General features: G+C 59.9%; 2 protein-coding genes across 4 annotated transcripts in view; one reads left to right on the top strand and one right to left on the bottom strand.

The window, feature by feature from the left end:
- Nucleotides 1-22,092, bottom strand: part of BMP1 (bone morphogenetic protein 1) — a 28,780-nt gene that overhangs the window by 4,308 nt on the left and 2,380 nt on the right. For all 3 annotated transcript variants that reach the window (XM_030463962.1, XM_030463963.1, XM_030463965.1), the window contains exons 2-15: nucleotides 11,924-12,037; nucleotides 11,401-11,553; nucleotides 11,194-11,311; nucleotides 10,823-11,001; nucleotides 9,959-10,064; nucleotides 9,130-9,254; nucleotides 7,358-7,473; nucleotides 6,986-7,088; nucleotides 6,422-6,538; nucleotides 6,187-6,332; nucleotides 5,817-6,012; nucleotides 4,657-4,782; nucleotides 3,649-3,809; nucleotides 1,787-1,967 (exon numbers count right to left, since the gene is read on the bottom strand). In XM_030463962.1, the coding sequence (XP_030319822.1) occupies nucleotides 1,787-1,967; nucleotides 3,649-3,809; nucleotides 4,657-4,782; nucleotides 5,817-6,012; nucleotides 6,187-6,332; nucleotides 6,422-6,538; nucleotides 6,986-7,088; nucleotides 7,358-7,473; nucleotides 9,130-9,254; nucleotides 9,959-10,064; nucleotides 10,823-11,001; nucleotides 11,194-11,311; nucleotides 11,401-11,553; nucleotides 11,924-12,037 (1,941 nt within the window). The remainder of the gene's footprint in view (nucleotides 1-1,786; nucleotides 1,968-3,648; nucleotides 3,810-4,656; nucleotides 4,783-5,816; nucleotides 6,013-6,186; nucleotides 6,333-6,421; nucleotides 6,539-6,985; nucleotides 7,089-7,357; nucleotides 7,474-9,129; nucleotides 9,255-9,958; nucleotides 10,065-10,822; nucleotides 11,002-11,193; nucleotides 11,312-11,400; nucleotides 11,554-11,923; nucleotides 12,038-22,092) is intronic.
- Nucleotides 14,570-15,979, top strand: LOC115599533 (proline-rich protein 2-like). Its single transcript, XM_030463966.1, has 2 exons — nucleotides 14,570-14,938; nucleotides 15,013-15,979. Exons 1-2 carry the CDS (start codon nucleotides 14,815-14,817, stop codon nucleotides 15,846-15,848), a joined length of 960 nt encoding a protein of 319 aa, XP_030319826.1. The 5' UTR covers nucleotides 14,570-14,814; the 3' UTR covers nucleotides 15,849-15,979.

The raw sequence follows: 22,092 nt of genomic DNA, 5'->3' as shown, positions 1-22,092 counted from the left end.
TCACCCCCTCCCCATGAGGAGAGAGGGAGGGCGAGGGGACACACGTACCTGGGTGGCGCCAGGGTGGCGAATCCCCGGGGGAGGGGACACGAAGCCTTTGGGGTGACCCGAAGGGAGCCCCCCCCCCCCCAGCGGCTGGAGAGGAGGAGGAGGAGGAAGAAGAGGAGGAGGAAGGAGCCAGATCCTCATCGGGGGAGAAAAAAATCGGTGCTGGTGGCCCCGAGGGACACGGTTGGTTTGGTGGCTTCTCCGGGGATGGGGCGTCAAGATTTCCACCCCCCCCCCCCCGCCCCAAAAATCCCGGTTAAAAATGCTCCGCACGGGAGGGGTTTTGCCCAGGGCTGTCCCCGAGGTGGGTGGGTGGGGGACACACACCGGAGGGGGGGGAACCCTGATGTGGCCGAGTCCTCCAGCGTGGTCCTGAAGCCGGGAAAGCCCGAGACCTGCGTGGGGTGGGGAGAAGCGAAGGGAAGAGGGGGGGTGGTCCCAGGGGGGTGGGGGCAGCACCCATGGGACCACCAAAGAGAGAGGGGGGGGGGGGGGAGACTCACCCGGTTGCCACGGGGCTTTCCCGAGGTCTGGAATTGCTGGAGGGTCCCGAGGGCCTCTGGGCCACCTTACTTGCCTTGGTTTTAATTAAAAAAATAAAGCAAAGATACTCTACCCCCCCCCCCCCCACCCTCCCCCCTCCCGACCCCTCCCCCAACCCATCCGCAGCCCCAGGGGCTGGGACAGCCCAATGGCCACGGTGAAAAAAAAACCAAAAAAAACCCAAAAAACAACCAAAAAACGGCCTCGCCGGGGCCAAAAAGCAGCAGGAGGTGTAAGAGAGATCCAGCCCAGCCTGTCCTGGAGGTGCCTTCGGATGGTTGTGCCCGGGGAGGGGGAGGAAGGGGGCGGACACCCTCTTGTTTTGCAGCCCCCCCAGGGACAGCCCCTGGATGATGCTTGGCTGCAGCCGGTGGTGCCTTTGTGCTCTGTGTCCCCATCCTGACATCCCCTCCCCCCTCCCCCCCGGTACAGGTGACACCAAATCCCGGGGGGGGGTGGGGGGTGGGGGTGGCCCAGGAGAGGAGAAAGAACCAGAGAAAAGAGGGGGATAAGCAGGTAATGGTTTGTTTGGGGTTGTTTGTTTTTGGGGGGGGAGGGAGGAGGGACCACTCCGGAGATGTGCTGGTGGCTGGATGCCAATGTCCCCCAGGTGCCAATGTCCCCCAGGGTGCCCAATGTCCCCCAGGGTGCCCAATGTCCCCCAAGGTGCCACCATCCCTGTCCCAGGGTGCCCAATGTCCCTGTCCTGGGATTGTGGAGCATCCATCCCGGGAGGTGGGGGGAAGCTGGTGGCCGTGCAGCATAGCAAGGGGACAGCAGGCAGCAGAGCAAGGGGACAAAGGGGACATTGCCACCCTCCCCCAGGGGTGCAGATCCCCCCCAGCAGCGAGGCTGAGGGAGGTTGGGGAACCTCCCCATGCCTCCCACCCGAGGACTGGGCACATCCCAGTTCCCAGCCTGGTTCCTTGCAGCATCACTTCCCGGGAGCACCCCCCAAAAAAGAAGAGGGGAAAAACCTGGAGAAGCAGCAAAACGTGCTGCTGGGGGCTGGGAGGAGTGGGTTGAGACCCTGGGGACAGAATCCCTTGGATCATCCTAACTCCAGGCTGGGATTTTTTTTCTGGGGGGAGGGGGCTGCACCCCTGGTGTTTTTTTGGATGTTAGGACGGGTTTGGGGGAGCAGGGAGGGTGAGGGAGGGCAGGAGATGCCCGTGCTGGGGCCGGGGAGTTCTACCTGAGAAAAAATGGGCTTTAAAGCCTTTTTTGGAGACGGTGTTGTCGGATTTGAACTCGATCCTCATGTTGTTGTACTGGGAGGTGATGACCTCCGGTTTCTCGGCGCCGCAGAATTTCCCGTGGAGTTTGGAGTCGGCTGTCAGCCCGCTCCTCACCTCCACGAAATCGTATTTACAAACCTGGAGGGATGGAAAAGAGGAGGTGGGGACAAGGACCTGGCTCTTGGTACCGCCCATTCACCCTGCAAAGGGCGGCGAGAGAGAACCCCCTGCTGGTACCGGGACGCAGAACCACGGAAAGGGGGGTGGGAAAGGGCTTAAGGATTGTAGGGTCACAACCCCGTGGCCCCCAGACCCACATCTCCAGGGTCTGAAATCCCTCCAGGGATGGGGACTCCACCAGAATCATTCTGGTTGGGAAAAATCTTCATCCAATCCAACCATCAACCCAACTCTACCAAGACCACCACCCCATGTCCCTCAGACCCACATCTCCAGGTTTGGAAATCCCTCCAAGGATGGGGATTCCACCATGGAATCATTCTGGTTGGGAAAAACCATCCAGTGTAACCATGAACCCAAAGCCACCACCACCCCATGTGCCCCAGACATCTCCAGGGCTTTGAAACCTCTCCAGGGATGGGGACTCCACCACGGAATCATTCTGGTTGGGAAAAACCTTCAAGATCATCCAATCCAACCATCAACCCAACTCTGCCAAAGCCACCACCACCCCACATCCCTCAGACTCACATCTCCAGGGCTTGGAAATCCCTCCAGAGTTGGGGACTCCACCACGGGATCATTTGGGTTGGGAAAAACCTTCAATCCAACCACCAACCCAACTCTGCCAAGACCACCACCACCCCATGTCCCCCAGCACCACATCTCCAGGTTTGGAAATCCCTCCAGAGATGGGGATTCCACCATGGAATCATTCTGGCTGGGAAAAACCTTCAAGATCATCCAATCCAACCATCAACCCAACTCTGCCAAAGCCACCACCACCTCACATCCCTCAGAACCACATCTCCAGGGCTTGGAAATTCCCCCAGGGTTGGGGACTCCACCACGAGATCATTTGGGTTTGGAAAACCCTTCAATCCAACCATCAACCCAACTCTGCCAAGACCACCACCACCCCATGTCCCCCAGAACCACATCTCCAGGTTTGGAAATCCTTCCAAGGATGGGGACTCCACCAGAATCATTCTGGTTGGGAAAAATCTTCATCCAATCCAACCACCAACCCAACTCTACCAAGACCACCACCCCATGTCCCTCAGACCCACATCTCCAGGGCTTTGAAGCCCTTCCAGGGATGGGGACTCCACCAGAATCATTCTAATTGGGAAAAATCTTCATCAAATCCCATGAACCCAACTCTACCAAGACCACCACCCCACATTCCCCAGACCCACATCTCCAGGGTTTGAAACCCCTCCAAGGATGGGGACTCCAACCCTTTCCAGGGAGAAATTGTTCCCCAGCTCCAACCTAAACCTCTCCTGGAACAACTTGAAGCCAAAAGTTCCTCTTGTCCCATCCCTTGTTCCTTGGGAGCAGAGCCCGACCCCCCCTGGCTCCAACCTCCTCTCAGGTCTCCCCTCAACCTCTTCTCCTCCAGGATCAGCCCCCCCAGCTCCTCCCCAACTTCTCCAGCTCCTTCTCCTTGTTCTCCACCCCCTTCCCCAGCTCTATCCCCTCAATGTCACTTTTCTAACCCCAAACTGACCCCAGGATTTGTTGGGGGTGGGGGTCAGACACAGACAATCCCTGCTCTGCTCCTGCTGGTCAGAGGGTGGTGGCCATTAGGCCACTGTTGGTGGCCTTGCTGTCCCTTCCCTGTCACCCAACTCACGTCATTGCCCTCGGTCTCAAAGAAGTCAAACTGGAGGGAGATCCTGTACTGGGTGGGGGCCACCAGTTGCCAGATGCAGTTCTTGTTGGGGGGGTACTCCTTGGGCCACCCCGGGCTGGTGATGGAGCCATTCAGCTTGGTGAGGAAACCTCCACAGGCAGCTGCAGAGTGGGGGGCACCCAGAGCCCGTCACATCCCAGGACCCCCTCATCCACAGGTCCCTCTCCCTGAACCCCCCCTTGGTCACCTCTTGGGGGTATGTGGCACTACAGACCCCCCCTTCCCCTCCCCAAGGACCTTTTGGGTGTAGGGGAGACTCCTCAGACCCCTCCTGGAGGGCACAGGGCACCCATGGGCCCCCCTTGCCCATCCCTTGGGGCACTGCAGTGACCCCCAGCCCAGCACCCCTTGGCAGCACCCCTGGGACCCCCTCAGATCCCTCTTGGGAGCACCCCTTGGACCTCCCCCAGGACATTCACTGTGACACAGGACACCCCTAGGACCCCTCCCAAAAAGGTCGGGGTGGCACAGGACACCCCTAGGACCCCCCCAGGAATGTCATGGGAGCACAGGACACCCTTAAGACCCCTTTTGGGAGCACAGGGCACCCCTCAAACTCCCCTTGGGAACACAAGAGACCCCTCAACCCCCATTTAGGAGCACAGGACACCCCTAGGACCCCCTTTGGCAGCACAAAGGACCCCTCAAACTCCCCTTGGGAGCAGAGGGCACCCCTAGGACCCTTTTGGGAGCACAGGGCACGCCTCAAACTCTCTTTGGGATCACAAGGGACCCCTTAGACCCCCTTTGGGAGCACAAGGGACCCCTCAGACAACATTTGGGAGCACAGGGCACCCCTCAACCCCCACTTGGGAGCACAGGGCACCCCTAGGACCCCCTTTGGGATCACAGGGCACCCCTCAGAGCCCTTTTGGGAGGACAGGGAACCCCTCAGAGCCCTTTCCCCAGGGTGCCTGTGGTGCAGGGGATGAGGATCCAGGCACTCACCCTCACAGTGACGTTTGTCAGCTGCCAGCTCATAGCCAGGGTCACAGGCACACTTGTAGCTGCCCAGAGTGTTGACACAGCGCTGCTCACAGCCCCCGTTGTTGGGACGGGAACACTCATCCACCTCTGGGCAGGGGGACACGGGGGGACAGAGGGGACAAGGGGGGCAAGGGGACAAGGGGGACAAAGGGGGCAGAGGGGACAAGGGGGACAGGGGGGACAATGGGGCAGAGGAGACAAGGGGGAACAGGGGGACAATGGGGCAGAAGGGAACAGGGGGGACAGGGGAGGACAAGAGGGGGCAAGGGGGGCCAAGGGGGCAGAGGACAAGGGGGACAGGGGGGACAATGGGGCAGAGGGGGCAAGGGGGACCAAGGGGGGACAGGGGGGAAGAGGGGGCAGGGAGTAAAGAGGGGCAGAGGGGACAAGGGGGAAAAAAGGAGGCAGGGAGGGAAAGGGGGGACAAAGGGGGCAAGGGGTGCAGAGGGGGCAAGGGGGACAGAGGGGACAATGGGGGCAGAGGAGATGGGGGTGGACAAGGAAGGACAGGGGAAAAGTGGGATGGGGGGAAAATGGGGACAAAGGGGGACAAGGGGGATAGAAGGGACAAGGTGGGACAGGGGGGACAATGGGGGACAAAGGGGGACATAGGGGGGCAGGGGGAAAAGTGGGATGGGGGGAAAATGGGGACAAAGGGGGACAAGGGGGGCAGAGGGGGCAAGGGGGACAGAAGGGACAAGGTGGGACAGGGGAGACAAGGGGGACAGGGGGGACAAAGGGGACAGAGAGGAAAAGGAAGGACAGGGGGAAAAGTGGGATGGGGGAAAAAGGGGGACAAGGGGGGCAGAGGGGACAAGGTGGGACAGGAGGAAAAGTAGAATGGGGGAAATGGGGGCAGAGGGGGCAAGGAGGGATGGGGGGAAAAGGGGGATAAGGGGGACAAAGGGGGACAGGGGAGAAAAGGAAGGATGGGGGGAAAAGTGGGATGAGGGGAATACAGGGATGCAGGGGACAAAGGGGAACAGGGGGGATAAATGGGGGCAGGGGGTACAAAGGGGGACAGCAGGGACAAAGGGGGCTGAGCAGGGCTGCCGAGACCCCCTTGGGCGAGGGGGTGTGGGTGTCCCCAACCCTCTGCCACCTCCGGGGGTCCCTGCTACCTTTGAAGAAGTTGACAGCGAAGCCGGCTTTGTTGATGGAGCCGTCGGAGACGAATTTCATCCAGAGCCTGTTGGAGGTGCTCTTGATGTCGTCGGGTTTCTCGTAGCCACAGAACCGGCCCAGCAGGCTGCTCGACTCAGTGCTGCCATCCCGGACTTCCAGGTAGTCGTAGGCACAGCTATCGTGGCGTTCGATCTAAAAGGGTGGGGGGTGAGGGGGTGTTAAGAAGCCCCAAACCCCTCCCCATCCTCCCCAAAGCGCGATTGCCGCGCGGGGAAACTGAGGCACGGAGCGTTCCTTTGTCCTCCCCGTGGGGAATGGAGGTGTGGGGGGGGTTTGTTGGGTGTTTTTCCAAGGGAAGAAGCTCACCTCGAAGGACTGGAAGGTTAAACCCACGTGGAAGCCCTCGGAGACTGTGATTTTCCAGATGCAGACTTTGCTGGGCCGATAATCATCGGGATAATTGGGGGACTGGATGTGCCCGTTGTCCTTTTTTACATCCCCCCCGCAGATAGCTGGAAAAGAGGAGAGGGAAAAAACCTTTTGGAGACCCCAACCCGGATCTTTGGAGACCCATAAACTTTCCCCCCCTTTTTTTTTTTACCTTCATAGACGGCGAAGAAGCCTTTGCCCACCCAGTTGCTGCTGCTGCGGAACTCGACCCAGAGGCGGCTGTCGGTGGAGATGATGGGCTCGGGGAGCTTGTTCCCACAGAACCTGCCTGGGGGGGTTGGGGAAGGCGTGCTGGGCTGACACCACCCCCCACCCTCCTCTTCCTCACCCCCCCAGTATCCCCCACATCAGGGAAAAAAAGAAATTAAAAAAAAAAATCCCCCGTTTCTCGCTCCCCCTTTGGGTTTTTTCTGGGTGTTTTCACGGGGAGGATGCTGAGGGTGGGGAGAGCAGCTCCCTAAGGAGGGAGGGAGGGAGTGGAGGGGGTGTTATACTGGTTTTACTGGTGTGGGGCAGCAAACTGGGAGCCTGAATCACCCCAAGAAGCAGTTTTCTCCCCGTGGGTTTCTATACCTGCGGGGAGCATCCCCTGGGGGCAGGGAAAGGGAGGGCAGGGTGCAAGCAGGGTGCAAGCAGGGTGCAAGCAGGGTGCAAGCAGGGTGTAAGCAAGGTGTAAGCAAGGTGTAAGCAAGGTGAAGAGCCCCCAGTTGGTTACCTCTGAGTGTGGCCTTTCTCCAGAACCCATCCCTCACCTCCACGTAGTCGTACCAGCAGAGTCGGCTCCGGTAGACATCCAGGGTGGTGAAATTCAGGATGATCTAAAAGAAAAAATAGGGGGAAAAACAAAAAAAAAAAAAAGGGGTGGGGAAGAAGGGAAAAAATGGAGAAGTGATGTCCCAACCCCAACAAACCCTTTGCCTTGAGCTCCAGGGGTTCTCTGCCTGCCAAGGGGCAGCACCCAGGTGGTACCCAAAGCTGCGCAGGGATGCTGGGGAGCATCCTGACTTGGGATGCTGTGGGTAAAGCCCCCCACCCCCCCCAAAAAAAAAAAAAAAAAGAGGGAGGGGAGATGGGGTGCTGTTGGTACCTTCTCTCCAGGGGTGACAGAGATCCTCCAGACACAGTGCATGTGGGCAGAGTACCCATTGGGGAACTCAGGGGAGGAGAAGTTGCCCTGACTGTCCTGGAGAGTCTCCCCACAAGCTGCCAAGAAGAAAAAAAGTTCAGGGGGGGGGATTTCACCCCTCTCTGGGAAGCCCCCAACCCTTTCCTCTTCTCTTTTACCTCCTCAAGTCCCAGCCCTGAGGACAAGCTGCAAAAAGCTATGTAGAAAGCCCCAAACACAGTGATGTCCCCCCCCTCCCTGATGTTCCCCCCTCCTTTTTGTGCCACACCATGGGGGCTGGGGACAAATTTCTGTGACCAGGCTGGGAGCTGGCCCAGTGCTGCCATCTGGAAGCCACGTGGCTGAGCTGAGGTGGCCACCTCCTGACCTCCTTTTTTTTTTTTTTTTTTAATTTTTTTTCTTTTTTTTGGAGGGGGGGGGGCAGCACCCAATGAAAAGTAAAACAGTAAAAAAGAAAAAAACAAACAAACAAAAAGGTGTTTTGGGCTCTCTGCCCTTTTCCCCCCTCCTTGCTTTCCAGTGGAAACAAAGGGGAGGGAAAATTAGGTTGGAAAAGGGTTTTTAAAGGGTTTTTTTGGTCATTTTTTTGGGGGTTTCCTTCCCCCCCCCAGCCACATCCCTGCTTTTTGAAATTAATCACTTTTCCTGCTGGCAAACGTGGCTGCTGCTGGGGCCCCTGACAGAGCCCTCCCTCTTCCCAGCCTTCCCAATGATTTGCTGGAATGAAGCAGGAGCAGACGAGGAGCCCAAATCTTTGCAGATGTTGGGGGGAGAGCCCTGAGCTGGGGGACTCCTGGTGCTCCCTGGTCACTTGTGTCACCCCTCAGCATCCCTGGGGTTTGGGGGGGTGTCCCAATCCATCAGGGAACAGCCCTGGATGAGCTTCATCCCTAAGGTTTCTGGTGTTGGGGTGGGGGTGGGGGTTTGGAGGGGGCTCTGGTCCCAGGGGATGCTCAGGAGGGAGAGCTGGGGAGGGGGGGGTGATCCAAGGGGTGCTCCAAAGGGGAAGGTCTGGGGGGTTCTCCAAGGGATATTCCCAGAGGATGCTCCAAGGGTTTTCTCCAAGGGATGCTCTGGGGGGGTTTTCCAAGGGGTGTTCCTAGAGGGTGCTCCAAGGGGTTTCTCCAAGGGGATAATCCAAGGGGATGCTCTGGGGGGCTTGTCCAAGGGATTTTCCCAGAGAGTGCTCCAAAGGGATGGTCCAAAGGGTTTCTCCAAAGGGTTTCTCTCCAAGGGATTTTCCTAGAGGGTGCTCCAAGGGCCTTCTCCAAGGGGATGATCCAAGGGGATGCTCTGGGGGGCTTGTCCAAGGGTTTTTCCCAGAGGGTGCTCCAAAGGGATGCTCCAAGGGGATGATCCAAGGGGATGCTCCAAGGGGTTTCTCCCAGGGATGCTCCCAGGGGCTGCTCTTTCCTCCCAGGAGCAGGAGGAGGGGGCACTGTGGGTGCCTTTGCACCTTGGGGCTCCCTGACCTTTCCCTTCTGCTCCCAAACACCCCAGAAAAGTTCCCGAGGGGGGTGACAGGGCTGGGATGGAGGTGACAGAGCTGGGATGGAGGTGACAAACCAGCTCCTCCCAGGGGCTCCAACAGGACCCCCAGGATTATTCCCTAAAATCTTTTTCCCACCCAAAGAGGCAACTCCCAGAGGCCCAGGCACCCCTTGGGATGGTTCCCAGGGGTGCTGTCCCCAAATTCTCCCTCCCCCTGTCCCCCCCCCCCAGGTGTCACTCACCAGGACAGCGATAGAGCTTCCGGGCTTGGGCAATGTCCCCTTTGCTGAGCCGGGTCCTCTGCCCGATGGGGGGACGGACCCCATTGATGTCATATTTGGGCAGGATGGTGTCCAGGAAGATGCCCCTGGGGGTTGGGGACAGCAGGATTGGACCCCCAGCCAGCACCAGTCTGGGTGTTCACCCCTGCTGGCCCCTGAGGGTGGGGACACTGCGTGGCATCCCTGGTGGCACCATCCTCAGCGGTGGCACCATCCCCAGTGGCACCATCCCCTGTATCACTATCCCTTGGTGTCACCATCCCCAGTGTCACCATTCCTGTCCTCAGTGCCACCATCCCTGGTGTCACCATCCCTAGAGTCACCATCCCTGGTGGTGTCACCATCCTTGTCCCCAGTGTCACCATCCCTGAAGTCACCATCCCCACTGGTGTCACCATCCCTGGTGCCACCACCCCTGGAGTCACCATCCCCGGTATCTCTGTCACCATCCCTGGAATCATCATCCCCACTGGTGTCACCATCCCCAGTGTCACCATTCCTGTCCTCAGTGCCACCATCCCTGGTGTCACCATCCCCACTGGTGCCACCATCCCTTGTGTCACCATCCCTACTGGTGTCACCACCCCCACCCAGTGTCACCATCCCTGAAATCACCATCCCTGGTGGTGTCACCATCCATCCCCAGTGTCACCATTCCTGGTGTTTCACCATCCCTGCTGTCACTATCCCCAGAATCACCATCCCCAGCGTGTCACCACCCCCAGTGTCAGTGTCCCCACCCCCAGTGTCCCCCCTGTTATCCCCAGGAGCAGTTCCAGGAGGAGCAGACCTGGAGAAGGTGTTCCTGGCATAGTGCATGATGCTGTCGAAGTCGTAGGTTTCCCCCAGGGACTCCACCTCCTCGGGCTCCATCTTCAGGAAGTTGTACTCCTGTCCTGGGGGGACACGGGGGGGACAGTGGGGACATGGGGGGTGGCATTTGGGGATAGGGGTGGTGTCAGAGGGAAATGAAGCTTGAGGAGGAGGAGGAGGAGGAGGAGGAGGAGGAGGAGGAGGAGGAGGAGGAGGAGGAGGAGGAGGAGGAGGAGGAGGAGGAGGAGGAGGAGGAGGAGGAGGAGGAGGAGGAGGAGGAGGAGGAGGAGGAGGAGGGAGGAGGAGGAGGAGGAGGAGGAGGAGGAGGAGGAGGAGGAGGGGGAGGAGGAGGAGGGGGAGGAGGCGGAGGGGGAGGAGGGGGAGGAGGGGGAGGGGGAGGGGGAGGGGAGGAGGAGGGGGAGGAGGGGGAAGAAGAGGAGGAAGAAGAGGAGGAAGAAGAAGAGGAAGAAGAAGAGGAAGAAGAGGAGGAAGAAGAGGAGGAAGAAGAGGAGGAGGAAGAGGAGGAAGAGGAGGAAGAGGAGGAAGAGGAGGAAGAGGAGGAAGAGGAGGAAGAGGAGGAAGAGGAGGAAGAGGAGGAAGAGGAGAAGGGGAAGGGGAAGGGGAAGGGGAAGGGGAAGGGGAAGGGGAAGGGAAGGGGAAGGGGAAGGGGAAGGGGAAGGGGAAGGGGAAGGGGAAGGGGAAGGGGAAGGGGAAGAGGAAGAGGAAGAGGAAGAGGAAGAGGAAGAGGAAGAGGAAGAGGAAGAGGAAGAGGAAGAGGAAGAGGAAGAGGAAGAGGAAGAGGAAGAGGAAGAGGAAGAGGAGGAAGGCAGCATGTCCTTACCTGGCTGGATGTTCTCCCTGATGATGGCCACGTGCTCATCCCTGTCGGGCCGGGTGTGCTCGTGCCAGAACCCGATGACGTGACCCAGCTCGTGCACCACGATCCCAAACTTGTCACAGTTTTTGCCGATGGAGATGGCCTGGGGACCCCCTCCCCTGCGGCCCACGTAGGAACAGCACCTGGAAAATTGGGGGGGGGTCACTGGCTGAGCCCATCCCCCCCACTTTTCCATCACCTCCTCCAAGAACCCCTCTCTGGGGATGCTTCGGGACGGGGAGCACCCTAAGGCGCATCCCACCACCTTCCCTCTCCCCTCTTCCCAGGGGGGTCAGGGTGGTCCCTGGGGGTGCCCGAGACCCCTCCCCACTTACCCACAGGGTCTGTAGGTGAAGACGATGTAACTGTCCTCGTCAGTCCTCTCCAGGAAGGTGACACACGTGTGCTTCTCCCAGTGCCGCATCGCCTGCCGGAAGATGGCTCGCTGGCTGCCTGCGGGGAGGGGAAACTGAGGCACTGGGGAAACTGAGGCACGGAAGAAGGGGGGGAGGATGGATGGGGACTTCCTCGCTTGGCCTCACCGCTGAAGTTGCCGCTGATGACGTAAGGGATGACCCCATCTGGCCACACTCTCTCGGGTCGGGATGTGGCTGCTCGGCGGCTCCGTGCCCGCCGGTGGCCGCGGCTGCGCCGGTGCTGGCCCAGTCGCCGGGTGGCACTGGTGACATTGCTGCCTGTGGGGAGGATGGGGAGGGGGGGTTTGAGGCTGGGATAGGGCCTGAGCCTAGCAGAAAGCTGGGGGAGGGCTTTTGGCATGGGGGGGGGGAGTGAGGGGATAAAGGGAAATGGTTTCAGACTCAAAAGAGGGGAGGTTGAGGTTGGAAATGAAGGAGAAATTCTTTATTTGAGGGTGCTGAGACTCTGGAATTATTTCCCCAAGGAAGCTGTGGCTGCTTCCATCCCTGGAAGTGTCTCAGGACAGGTTGGATGGGCTGGTGGGAGGTGGCCCTGCCCATGGAAAAGGGTTGGGGATGGATGAGCTTTGAGGTCCCTCCCAACCCGACCCATTCAATGGTTCTGTGGTTCTGTATCCTATGGTTCTACCTGAGGAGTTGGTGGGCAAGTGCTTGACTGTGTGCCGGGTCAGATCCACCACCCTGTCCACCTGGAAGAGCTGCAGGTCCTCCTCATCCAGGGCAATGTCTCCCAGGAAGGCAGCTGGGGGGGGAAAGAGGTTTAAGCCCCCTCCTCCTCCACCTTCTCCCTTCTCCTCCTCCTCCTTCTTCCTCCTCCTCATTCTCCCTTGTTCTCCTTCTTCTCTCCTTCTCCTTCTTCTCCCTCCTCCTCCACCTTCTCCATTCTCCTCCTCTTCTTCCTCCTCCTTCTCCTCCTCCTTCTCTCCTTCTCCTTCTCCTCCTCTTCCTCCCTCTCCCTCCTCCTTCTTCTCCTCCTCCTCCTCCTTTCCTTGGAGGAGAGGGGCTGCCCCCATTCCCAGACCCCCCCACATGCCCTCCCCACACTGACATCTGCTCCAGATAAAACTCAGCCCATCACTTTCTTTTTTTTCTTAAGGGGCTTTCTCTTATTATTCCTGTTCCAAACCCCCCTTCCCACTTCCCAAACCCCAAAGCTTGAGCTCGGCACCTCCCATCCCTGCCCTCTGCGAGCTCCGGAATCCCGAGTGGGGGGAGGGATGCTCCAAACACCTCCCACTCTTCTCGCCACGCCCCGAGTGGAACCAGATGGGCCGGGAAGGTCCCGCTGTGCCCAACACCCGCCGGAACCCGCTCGGCTCCGGGCCGTCCCTCTGTCCGTCCCTCTGTTTGTCTGGCAGCCCCTCCAGCTCCCCCCAAACCCCCCCCAGAAGCTGTGGGGCACCGGGGAGGCTTCAGCATCCGAGTGCCAAAGGATCCAACCCCACACAACCCTTCCTCCTCCTCTTCCTCCTCCTCTTCCTCCTTGCCAGGAGTCAAGGCTGTGGGATGCAGCTCCTGGCTGTGCCATCCCCAGGCTCCAAGATTTACCAGATTGAGGTGGAAATGGGGTTCTTGATGGTTTAGGGGGGTCCTGGACCCACCCCTGGAAGCATTGGGAGGAGGGGAATGGGGTGGCTGGAGCAGCTCGGGGGCCAAATGGGTGCTTGGGAGCACATCCCACAGGAAGCACTGAGGATAAAAAGCCAGGTGGGACAATGAGGATAATCCTGGCAGGTCCTAAACGAGTGGTATGGGGTGGGGAGAAAGAAAAACCCTGGCACCCCCAGCTTGATTTCACCCCCTGCCTTCCCGTGGAGCCCAAACCCTACCTGGAGGGATTTGGGATGGAAAAACCAAAGAAAAACAAACCAAAACAAAAAACCAAAACCAAACCAAACCCCGACATGTTTTGGGGTTCCTCCCCGGCACCAGGCTGTGGAGGAAGCACCCAGGGTGGAGAAAAGAGCAAACAATCCGCAGGAGGCACCTCCCCTGGCACCCAGCTGCCTCTGGCAGGGCCAGGCTGCAATTTGAGGGCAGGAGCAGAGGAAGCAGGAGCCATCCCGGGGCTCCCCACACCCTCCTGGGGGCTGGGAAAAACGTGTCCGAACGGGCAGCCTGGGGGAAGGACCAAGGCTGGGGGAGCAGGACCGAAACCCGGTGCCAAAAACTGCCTGGAAAAAAAGAGGGAAAGGAAAGCTGGAGGAGCCAAGTGATATAGAAACCATATGTGAGGGATTTGGGAGACGTGTGAGAGCCGGGAAGGCAGGAGCAGGGATGAGAGGGATGAGGAGGGAGGGGGACACACACGGGATACACCGAGCTGCCTCGCATTGCCTGGGAAATCAACCCCAAAAATACCCCAAAACCCGGGGGAGGGGGTGTCCTGGAGGGGATGTGGGAGCTGTGAGGGGGTCCCACCCATCACGACCCCGTGGGGACAAACCCGAAGGGTTGGATTGAGGGATTTTCACACCGGTTCCAAGCACATGAGGGGGTTTAGGTGTTGAGATTCCCCCCACCCGAGGGGGCTTCACAGCCCCCGGTGCTGCCCTGTGCTCACCCCGGCGCTGCCATCAAGGCAAGGGCTGAGTTGTGACAGTGCCAGGGGGAGGAGGAGGTGACAGAGGGACAGACACAGGGCCAGCAGGGAGGACACAGGGCCAGCTGGACAAGGGCAAGCAGTGGCCACAGGGGTTCGGGGGGCTCCGTCCTTGTCCCCCCCAAGCAGGGAGGAGGAGGGACACATCCTTCCCACCCCCCAGAAAACTTAAGGGGGGAGGAACCCCCCGGGCTCTTTCTCCCTCCCAACCCCCCTCAGCCCTCGGGGCCTGTTTGACTTTTTTTTTTTTTTTCTGTTTTCTGCCTGGTTCTGGGAATGCTGACGTAACCTCGGGGGCTGAAGCTTTCGACAGACACGATTTGGCCATCCGGACCTGGGCCAACCCCCCCTCCAGCACCCAATCCTGCCAGCTGTCCCCACACCGGCTCCCTCTGTCCCCCTCGCATCCAGGAGATGCTCAGCATCCTCCATCCCCCCCTCCGGGCCAGGAAAACAGATCCCATTGGATCGGGATGAGCCTGACCTCAGCCTCCAGCAAGGTTGGGGGAAAAAAAAAAACCAAAACCACAAAAAAAGATAACCCAGGGGGCGGAAAGGGGCCGGGGCATGAACACGATGTTCTGGTGAGCAGGGAAAAGCAAACAGAGCAGCAGGGAAGCCTTGGCTGGGAGGGAAGCTGATAAACAGGATGGGATCATGTTCCAGGTCAGTCTGGGGCAAAGGAACCTCCGTGCACGGTGCTGGATGAGAAGGATCCTCACCCCCGAGTGGGTTCTGATGGGTTTAGAGGGGGCAGCGGGTAGGATGGGACCTGGAAAGATGGGCAGCACCCCCTGCCTAGGAAAAAACTCCAGCACAGCCTTTCCTTGGAAGATACTGAGACACCAGCAGTCCTCCAGAGCCACCAGCATCCTTCCAGAACCACCAGCACCCTTCCAGAACCACCAGCATCACTTATGAGCAACCAGCACCACTCCAGAGCCACCAACAGCATTCCAGAACGACCAGCATCCCTCCAGAGCCACCATCACCCCTCTAGAGCCACCAGTACCCTCCAGAGCCACCAGCACCCTTCCAGAGCCACCAGCATTCCTCCAAAGCCATCATCTGAGAGCCACCAGTACCATCCCAGAGCCACTAGCACCTCTCCAGAACCACCAGCACCCTTCCAGAGCCACCAGCATCCCTCCAGAGCCTCCAGGACTCTTCCAGAACCACCAGCATCACTTATGAACCCCCAGCACCCCTCCAGAACCACCAGCACCCTTCCAGAACCACCAGCATCGCTCCCAGTGTGAGGCTCTGGATGCTGGGCCGGAGCTGCTCAGCCCCAGCCAGGGCTGGAGTCACCAGGAGGGCAGGATGGGGTTTAAGAGGTGTCTCCGGGGTCAGAAAAGCCGTGGAGTCACCGGGACCGCATCCCCCAGGCTCGGCAGAGCCTTTAAATATGTCAGGAATGTTCCTCGCACCTCCCCTTCCCCCCCCGCACCGCCAGCCCAGCTGCCAGCTCCGCACCGACACGGCACCGGAGGACCCACCAGGACCGGACCCCCACTCAGCCCCCGGAACCATCACCCATCTGGGACGGGATCCCCACCCATCCTTAGGGGTCTTTCCAGCCCCCAGGGCTATCACTCAGCAGGATGGGACCCCCACCCACCTGGGACGGCACCCCCACCCATCCTTAGGGGTCTGCCCAGCCCCCGGAGCCATCACCCACTTGGGATGGGACCCTCACCCATCTTTAGGGACCTTCCCTGCCCTCCCAGCCATTACCCCACGAGGATGGGACCCCAACGCAGCTGGGATGAGACCCCCACCCATCCTTAGGGGTCTTTCCAACCCCCGGAACCATCACCCACCAGGACCGGACCCCCACTCAGCCCCCGGAACCATCACCCATCTGGGACGGGACCCCCAGCCATCCTTAGGGGGCCTGCCCAGCCCCCGGAGCCATCACCCAGCAGGGATGGGACCCCCACCCAGCTGAGATGGGACCCCCAGCCCGGGGGTCTGCCCTGCCCTGGGTGGGCAGCGTGGGGGTGAAGGCAGAGGGATGCAGAGCATCCCAGGGGGGTGTGGGGGGGTCTGTTTGCCTCTGCTCCCCACAACCCATCAAAGGTCCCATGGAACCCCTGAGGATGGTGGGCAGGGGATGGGGGACAGGATGGGGCCCCCTCCTCTCCCTTCCTCTCCTCTCCTGGTGCTGCAGCCCCTCTCCTGGTGCCCCTCAGAGGCAGGAGAAGCTGAGGTGAGGAATATTTGCTTTCCCAAAGCACCTCCTGAGCAGCTCAGCAGGCACAAAGCAGGAATTCAAAACCTCAGCAGCCAGGCTGGGAGCCAGGCCAGATCACAGGCAGCCCCTCTGCAACCAGGGGGGGAAACTGAGGCACGGGGCACCAAGGGGGGGATTATCAGCCTCTCCTGGCACCCAGCCACACTGCTGTGGGTGACTGTCCCCAAGGGCACCTCCTGCCCCCTCCTTTGCAGTGACAACCTCATCCCAGTTGGTGACTGGGGCTGTACCAGTACCCTCCTGGCCTCCTCTACAGCACCCAGGGAAGGCAGAGCTGTGTCCAAAAAGGGGGGGGGAAAGGATGATACCCCTCTCCATGTCCCATTTTCCCTGATGTGCAAGGTGCATCCCACCCCCAGGCAGCACCCACCTCCCCTGGGGTGCAGGATCCCAGCTCTAGGTTGGGGGATGCTGCAGCTTAGTGTGAAAAAGAAAGAAAAAAAAGGAAAAAAACCCAAGAAAAATCAACCCAACACCCTGGAGCTTGGCCTCTCATAAACCTGGCTTGAAGTTTGGAGCAGGAGGGAGAGTTTGATCACTCCAGGGGAGTGATTTCCCTTCTGCTCCTCTTCCTTGACAGCAAACGGAGGTTAAAAAGCAAAAATAAAATAAAAAAAAAATTAAAAAAAGCCTCCTGGTGCAGGATGCCAAAGCTAAGGCAGGACAGAACCCCTGGGAAGGAGCAGGGAAACACAACCCGGGGCACCTCTCACTTGTGAAAGGGCACAGCTGCTGGGAAGGAAAAGATTTGCAGCTCCCTCTGCCAAGGGACCTGGGGGGGGGGGGTTGGTTTTAGGAGGAGAGGAACCCACTGGGGATTGGAGCCCGTGGGGGTTGGGAACATCCTCCCCCCTCCCCCCGAGCTCTGGGGGGGATCAATTGGGTCAGAAGAGGTCCCCCATGGTGTCCCTGTCCCTGTCCCTGCCAGACACTGACTCCCAAGGGCTGTCAGATCCCTGTGGATTTGCAAACATCTCCCCACAACCCCCAACCTTTGCTTTGATTGCTCAAGCCCTCCCCTGGGCACCCATTAACTCCTCCAGGCACCCATTAACCCCCCCTGGGCATCCATTAAATCTCCCAGGCACCCATCAACTCCTCCGGGCACCCCTTAACCCCCCTGTGCACCCATTAAACCCCCCGGGCACCCATTAACCCCCCTGGGCACCAGTTAATCCCCTCGGGCACCCATTAACCCCCCCGGGCACCCATTAACCCCCCTGGGCACCAGTTAATCCCCTCGGGCACCCATTAACCCCCCCGGGCACCCATTAACCCCCCTGGGCACCCCTAACCCCCCCAGGCACCCACTACCCCCCCCCCCCCGGGCACCCATGAACCCCTTTGGGCACCCATTAACACCCCTGGGCACCAATTAACCCTCCCCACGGGCACCCATTAAATCCCCCAGGCACCCATTAACTCCTCCAGGTGCCCATTAACCCCCCTGGGCACCCATTAACCCCTCCAGGCACCCATTAATCCCCTCGGGTACCCCTTAACCCCCCCCAGGCACCCATGTACTCCCTCAGGCACCCATTAACCCCCGGGCACCCCTTTACCCCCCAGGGCACCCATTAACCCCCATGGGCACCCATTAACCCCTCCATTAACCCCTCCAGCACCCATTAACCCCCTCAGGCACCCATTAACCCCCATGGGCACCCATTAACCTCCCCGGGCACCCACTAACCCCTCCATTAACCCCTCTGGCACCCATTAACCCCCTCGGGCACCCATTTACCCTTCCAGGCACCCATTAACCCCTCCAGGCACCCACTAATCCCCTCGGGCACCCTCCTGCAGCTCTGGCACAGCTCTGGGTGGGTGGGGGGGATGCAATGGGATGGATTTTTCCCTCTCCCTGCCAAGAGATCTCCCTAAAAGCCTCCAGCAAGCAGAACGGCCACGTCCTCACCCAGAAACCCCCCCCGAGACAAAAAAAAACATGGGTGGGAAACCATTCCTGAGCCATCCATCCTCTCTTCTTTTCCCACATCCCCCCCTCCTGCTTTGTTCTCCCTGCGTTGGGGCTCCCCCCCCCGGGGCTGCTCCATCCCAGCTGCTTCCCAGCTTGGGGGAAAACCTCAAGAAATTCCCTCCCCCCCCCCTTAATTTTCCTCTCCACACCCCACAGCACCCAGAGGGTTTCTTAGGAAGGGAGGGCAAAAACCAGGGAGAGAAGGATGGGAAGAGGGTGGAGGGACAACGTACGAGCCCCCCGACCCCCTTAGCAAACATCCCCAGCCCTCCAAAAGCCCCCCAGTGTCCCCCCCCCGGGGCTGCTCCATCCCGTTTGTTTCCCAGCTTGGGGGAAAACCTCAAGAAATCCCCCCCCCTAATTCTCCTCTCCACACCCCACAGCACCCAGAGGGTTTCCCAGGAGGGGAGGGCAAAAACCAGGGAGAGAAGGATGGGAAGGGGGGGGGGGGGGATGTGCGAGCCCCCAACCCCCTCAGCAACCACCCCCCCACCTCCAAAACCCCCCCAGCTCCCCCCGGGGCTGCTCCATCCCATTTGTTTCCCAGCTTGGAGGAAAACCTCAAGAAATCCCCCCCATTAATTTTCCTCTCCACACCCCACAGCACCCAGAGGGTTTCCCAGGAAGGGAGGGCAAAAACCAGGGAGAGAAGGATGGGAAGGGGGGGACACGTGCGATCACCCCAATCCCCTCAGCAAACATCCCCCACCCTCCAAAAGCCCCCCAGTACCCCCCCCGGGGCTGCTCCATCCCATGTGTTTCCCAGCTTGGGGGAAAACCTCAAGAAATCCCCCCCTTAATTTTCCTCTCCACACCCCACAGCACCCAGAGGTTTCCCAGGAGGGGAGGGCAAAAACCAGGGAGAGAAGGATGGGAAGAGGGTGGAGGGACAACGTACGAGCCCCCCGACCCCCCCAGCAAACACCCCCACCTCCAAAAGCCCCCCAGTGTCCCCCCCCGGGGCTGCTCCATCCCAGCTGCTTCCCAGCTTGGGGGAAAACCTCAGGAAATCCCCCCCCCCTTAATTCTCCTCTCCACACCCCACAGCACCCAGAGGGTTTCCCAGGAAGGAAGGGCAAAAACCAGGGTGGGGGATGTGCGAGCCCCCCGACCCCCCAGCAACCACCCTCCCACCTCCAAAACCCCCCCAGCTCCCCCCGGGGCTGCTCCAACCCAGCTGTTTCCCAGCTTGGGAGAAAACCTCAGGAAATTCCCTCCCCCCCCCTCTTAATTTTCCTCTCCACACCCCACAGCACCCAGAGGTTTCCCAGGAGGGGAGGGCAAAAACCAGGGAGAGAAGGATGGGAAGAGGGTGGAGGGACAACGTACGAGCCCCCCGACCCCCCCAGCAAACACCCCCACCTCCAACACCCCCCCAGCTCCCCCCCGGGGCTGCTCCATCCCAGCTGCTTCCCAGCTTGGGGGAAAACCTCAGGAAATCCCCCCCCCCTTAATTCTCCTCTCCACACCCCACAGCACCCAGAGGGTTTCCCAGGAAGGGAGGGCAAAAACCAGGGTGGGAAGGGGGGGGGGGGATGTGCGAGCCCCCAACCCCCTCAGCAACCACCCCCCCACCTCCAAAACCGCCCCAGCTCCCCCCCGGGGCTGCTCCATCCCAGCTGCTTCCCAGCTTGGGGAAAACCTCAAGAAATTCCCTCTCCCCTCCCCATTAATTTTCCTCTCCACACCCCACAGCACCCAGAGGGTTTCCCAGGAAGGGAGGGCAAAAACCAGGATGGGAAGGGGGGGGGGGATGTGCGAGCCCCCAACCCCCTCAGCAACCACCCCCCCACCTCCAAAACCCCCCCAGCTCCCCCCGGGGCTGCTCCATCCCAGCTGCTTCCCAGCTTGGGGGAAAACCTCAAGAAATTCCCTCTCCCCCCCCCATTAATTTTCCTCTCCACACCCCACAGCACCCAGAGGGTTTCCCAGGAAGGGAGGGCAAAAACCAGGATGGGAAGGGGGGGGGGGGGGGGATGTGCGAGCCCCCTGACCCCCCAGCAAACATCCCCCCCCCTTCCTAAACGGGTGATTACACAAAGATAAAGCAGATCCCGGGATCTGCCTGGAGATTTCCAAGGTTTTCCAGCCCAAGCCCTGAAGCACAGGACTCCTGCCGGCCCCGGGCTCGGCGGGTGGATTTTTTTTTTTTTTTTAATTTATTTTTTTATTTTTTATTTTTTTTTAATTTTTTTTTTTTTCCCCCAGCTTGAATAAGTGACATATAACGGCTGGAAAATATTTTTGGGCAGCCTGACAAGTGTGACTGCAAGCAGTAGCCTCTGCTTGACGACGCCTGGAAAGAGGAATCTGGGTGAAAAACTCGGAGCCAGAGAGCTCCAGGCACAGCTGGAAAACTTGGAGACCTCGGGAAAAGGGGGTTTGAGGAGAGGGGGGATGAGAGAAAGGGGGGATCGGGTTCTCCAGCCCCTACCGTGCGTATAAAAAGACCCCCAAATTCGGATACCCCGGGGAAGGGGCTCAAGGAAGGGGGGCTCAAGGAGAGGGGGGGTCGGAGAAGGGGGGGGATCAGAGAAGGGGGGACTCAGGTTCCTCAGCCCAATCTATTCACATAATGGGCCCCCCAAGATCGGATACCATGGGAAAGGGGGTTTGGGGAGGGGGGGGATCAGAAAAGGGGGGGTCGGGTTCCTCAGCCCCATCTATGCACATGAGTCCCCCAAGATCGGACACTCTGGGGAAGGGGGCTCAAGGAAGGGGGGCTCAAGGATGGGGCGGATCGTGGAGGGGGGGGATCGGGTTCTCCAGCCCCTTCTGTGCACATAATAAGACCCCCAAATTCGGATACCCCGGGGAAGGGGCTCAAGGAAGGGGGGGTCAGAGAAGGGGGGGGATCAGAGAAGGGGGGGGATCAGAGAAGGGGGGCCTCAGGTTCCTCAGCCCCATCTATGCACATAATGAGCCCCCCAAGATCAGATACCATGGGAAAGGGGGTTTGGGGAGGGGGGGGGATCAGAAAAGGGGGGGCTCGGGTTTCTCAGCCCAATCTATGCACATAATGAGCCCCCCAAGATCGGACACTCTGGGGAAGGGGCTCAAGGAAGGGGGGCTCAAGGAGGGGGGGGGGATCGGGTTCCCCAGCCCCTTCTGTGCACATAATAAGACCCCCAAATTCGGACACCCCGGGGAAGGGGCTCAAGGAAGGGGGGGTCAGAGAAGGGGGGTGATCAGAGAAAGGGGGGGCTCAGGTTCCTCAGCCCCATCTATGCACATAATGAGCCCCCCAAGATCGGACACTCTGGGGAAGGGGGCTCAAGGAAGGGGGGCTCAAGGAGGGGGGGTGCTTGGGTTCCTGAGCCCCATCCATGCACATAATGAGCCCCCCAAGTTTGGATATACCGGGGAAGGGGGTTCAGGGAGGGGGGGGATCAGAAAAGGGGGGGCTCGGGTTCCCCAGCCCCTTCCATGCACATAATGAGCCCCCCAAGATCGGACACTCTGGGGAAGGGGGCTCAAGGAAGGGGGGCTCAAGGATGGGGGGGATCGTGGAGGGGGGGGGGCTTGGGTTCCTGAGCCCCATCTATGCACATAATGAGCCCCCCAAGTTTGGATATACCGGGGAAGGGGGTTCAGGGAGGGGGGGGGATCAGAAAAGGGGGGGCCCCTTCCGTGCACATAATGAGCCCCCCAAGATCGGATACTCTGGGGAAGGAGGCTCAGGGATTGGGGGGTCAGAGAAAGGGGGGGGGGCATCGAGTTCCCCAGCCCCTTCCGTGCACATAATAAGACCCCCAAATTCAGATACTGCAGGGAAAGGGCTCAGAAAGGGGGGGGCTCGGGTTCCTCAGCCCCATCCGTGCACATGATGAGCCCCCCAAGTTTGAATACCCCAGGGAAGGGGGCTTGGGAGGGGGGGGCTCAGAGAAAGGGGGGGCTCAGAGAAAGGGGGGGCTCAGAGAAGGGGGAGGGCTCGGGTTCCCCAGCCCCATCCATGCA

The sequence above is a fragment of the Calypte anna genome, chromosome 22, assembly GCF_003957555.1.
Source record: "Calypte anna isolate BGI_N300 chromosome 22, bCalAnn1_v1.p, whole genome shotgun sequence".
NCBI classification, from domain to species: domain Eukaryota; kingdom Metazoa; phylum Chordata; class Aves; order Apodiformes; family Trochilidae; genus Calypte; species Calypte anna.
The sequence above is the reverse complement of the archived record's forward strand: the minus strand, read 5'-3'. Positions and strand labels throughout refer to the sequence as shown.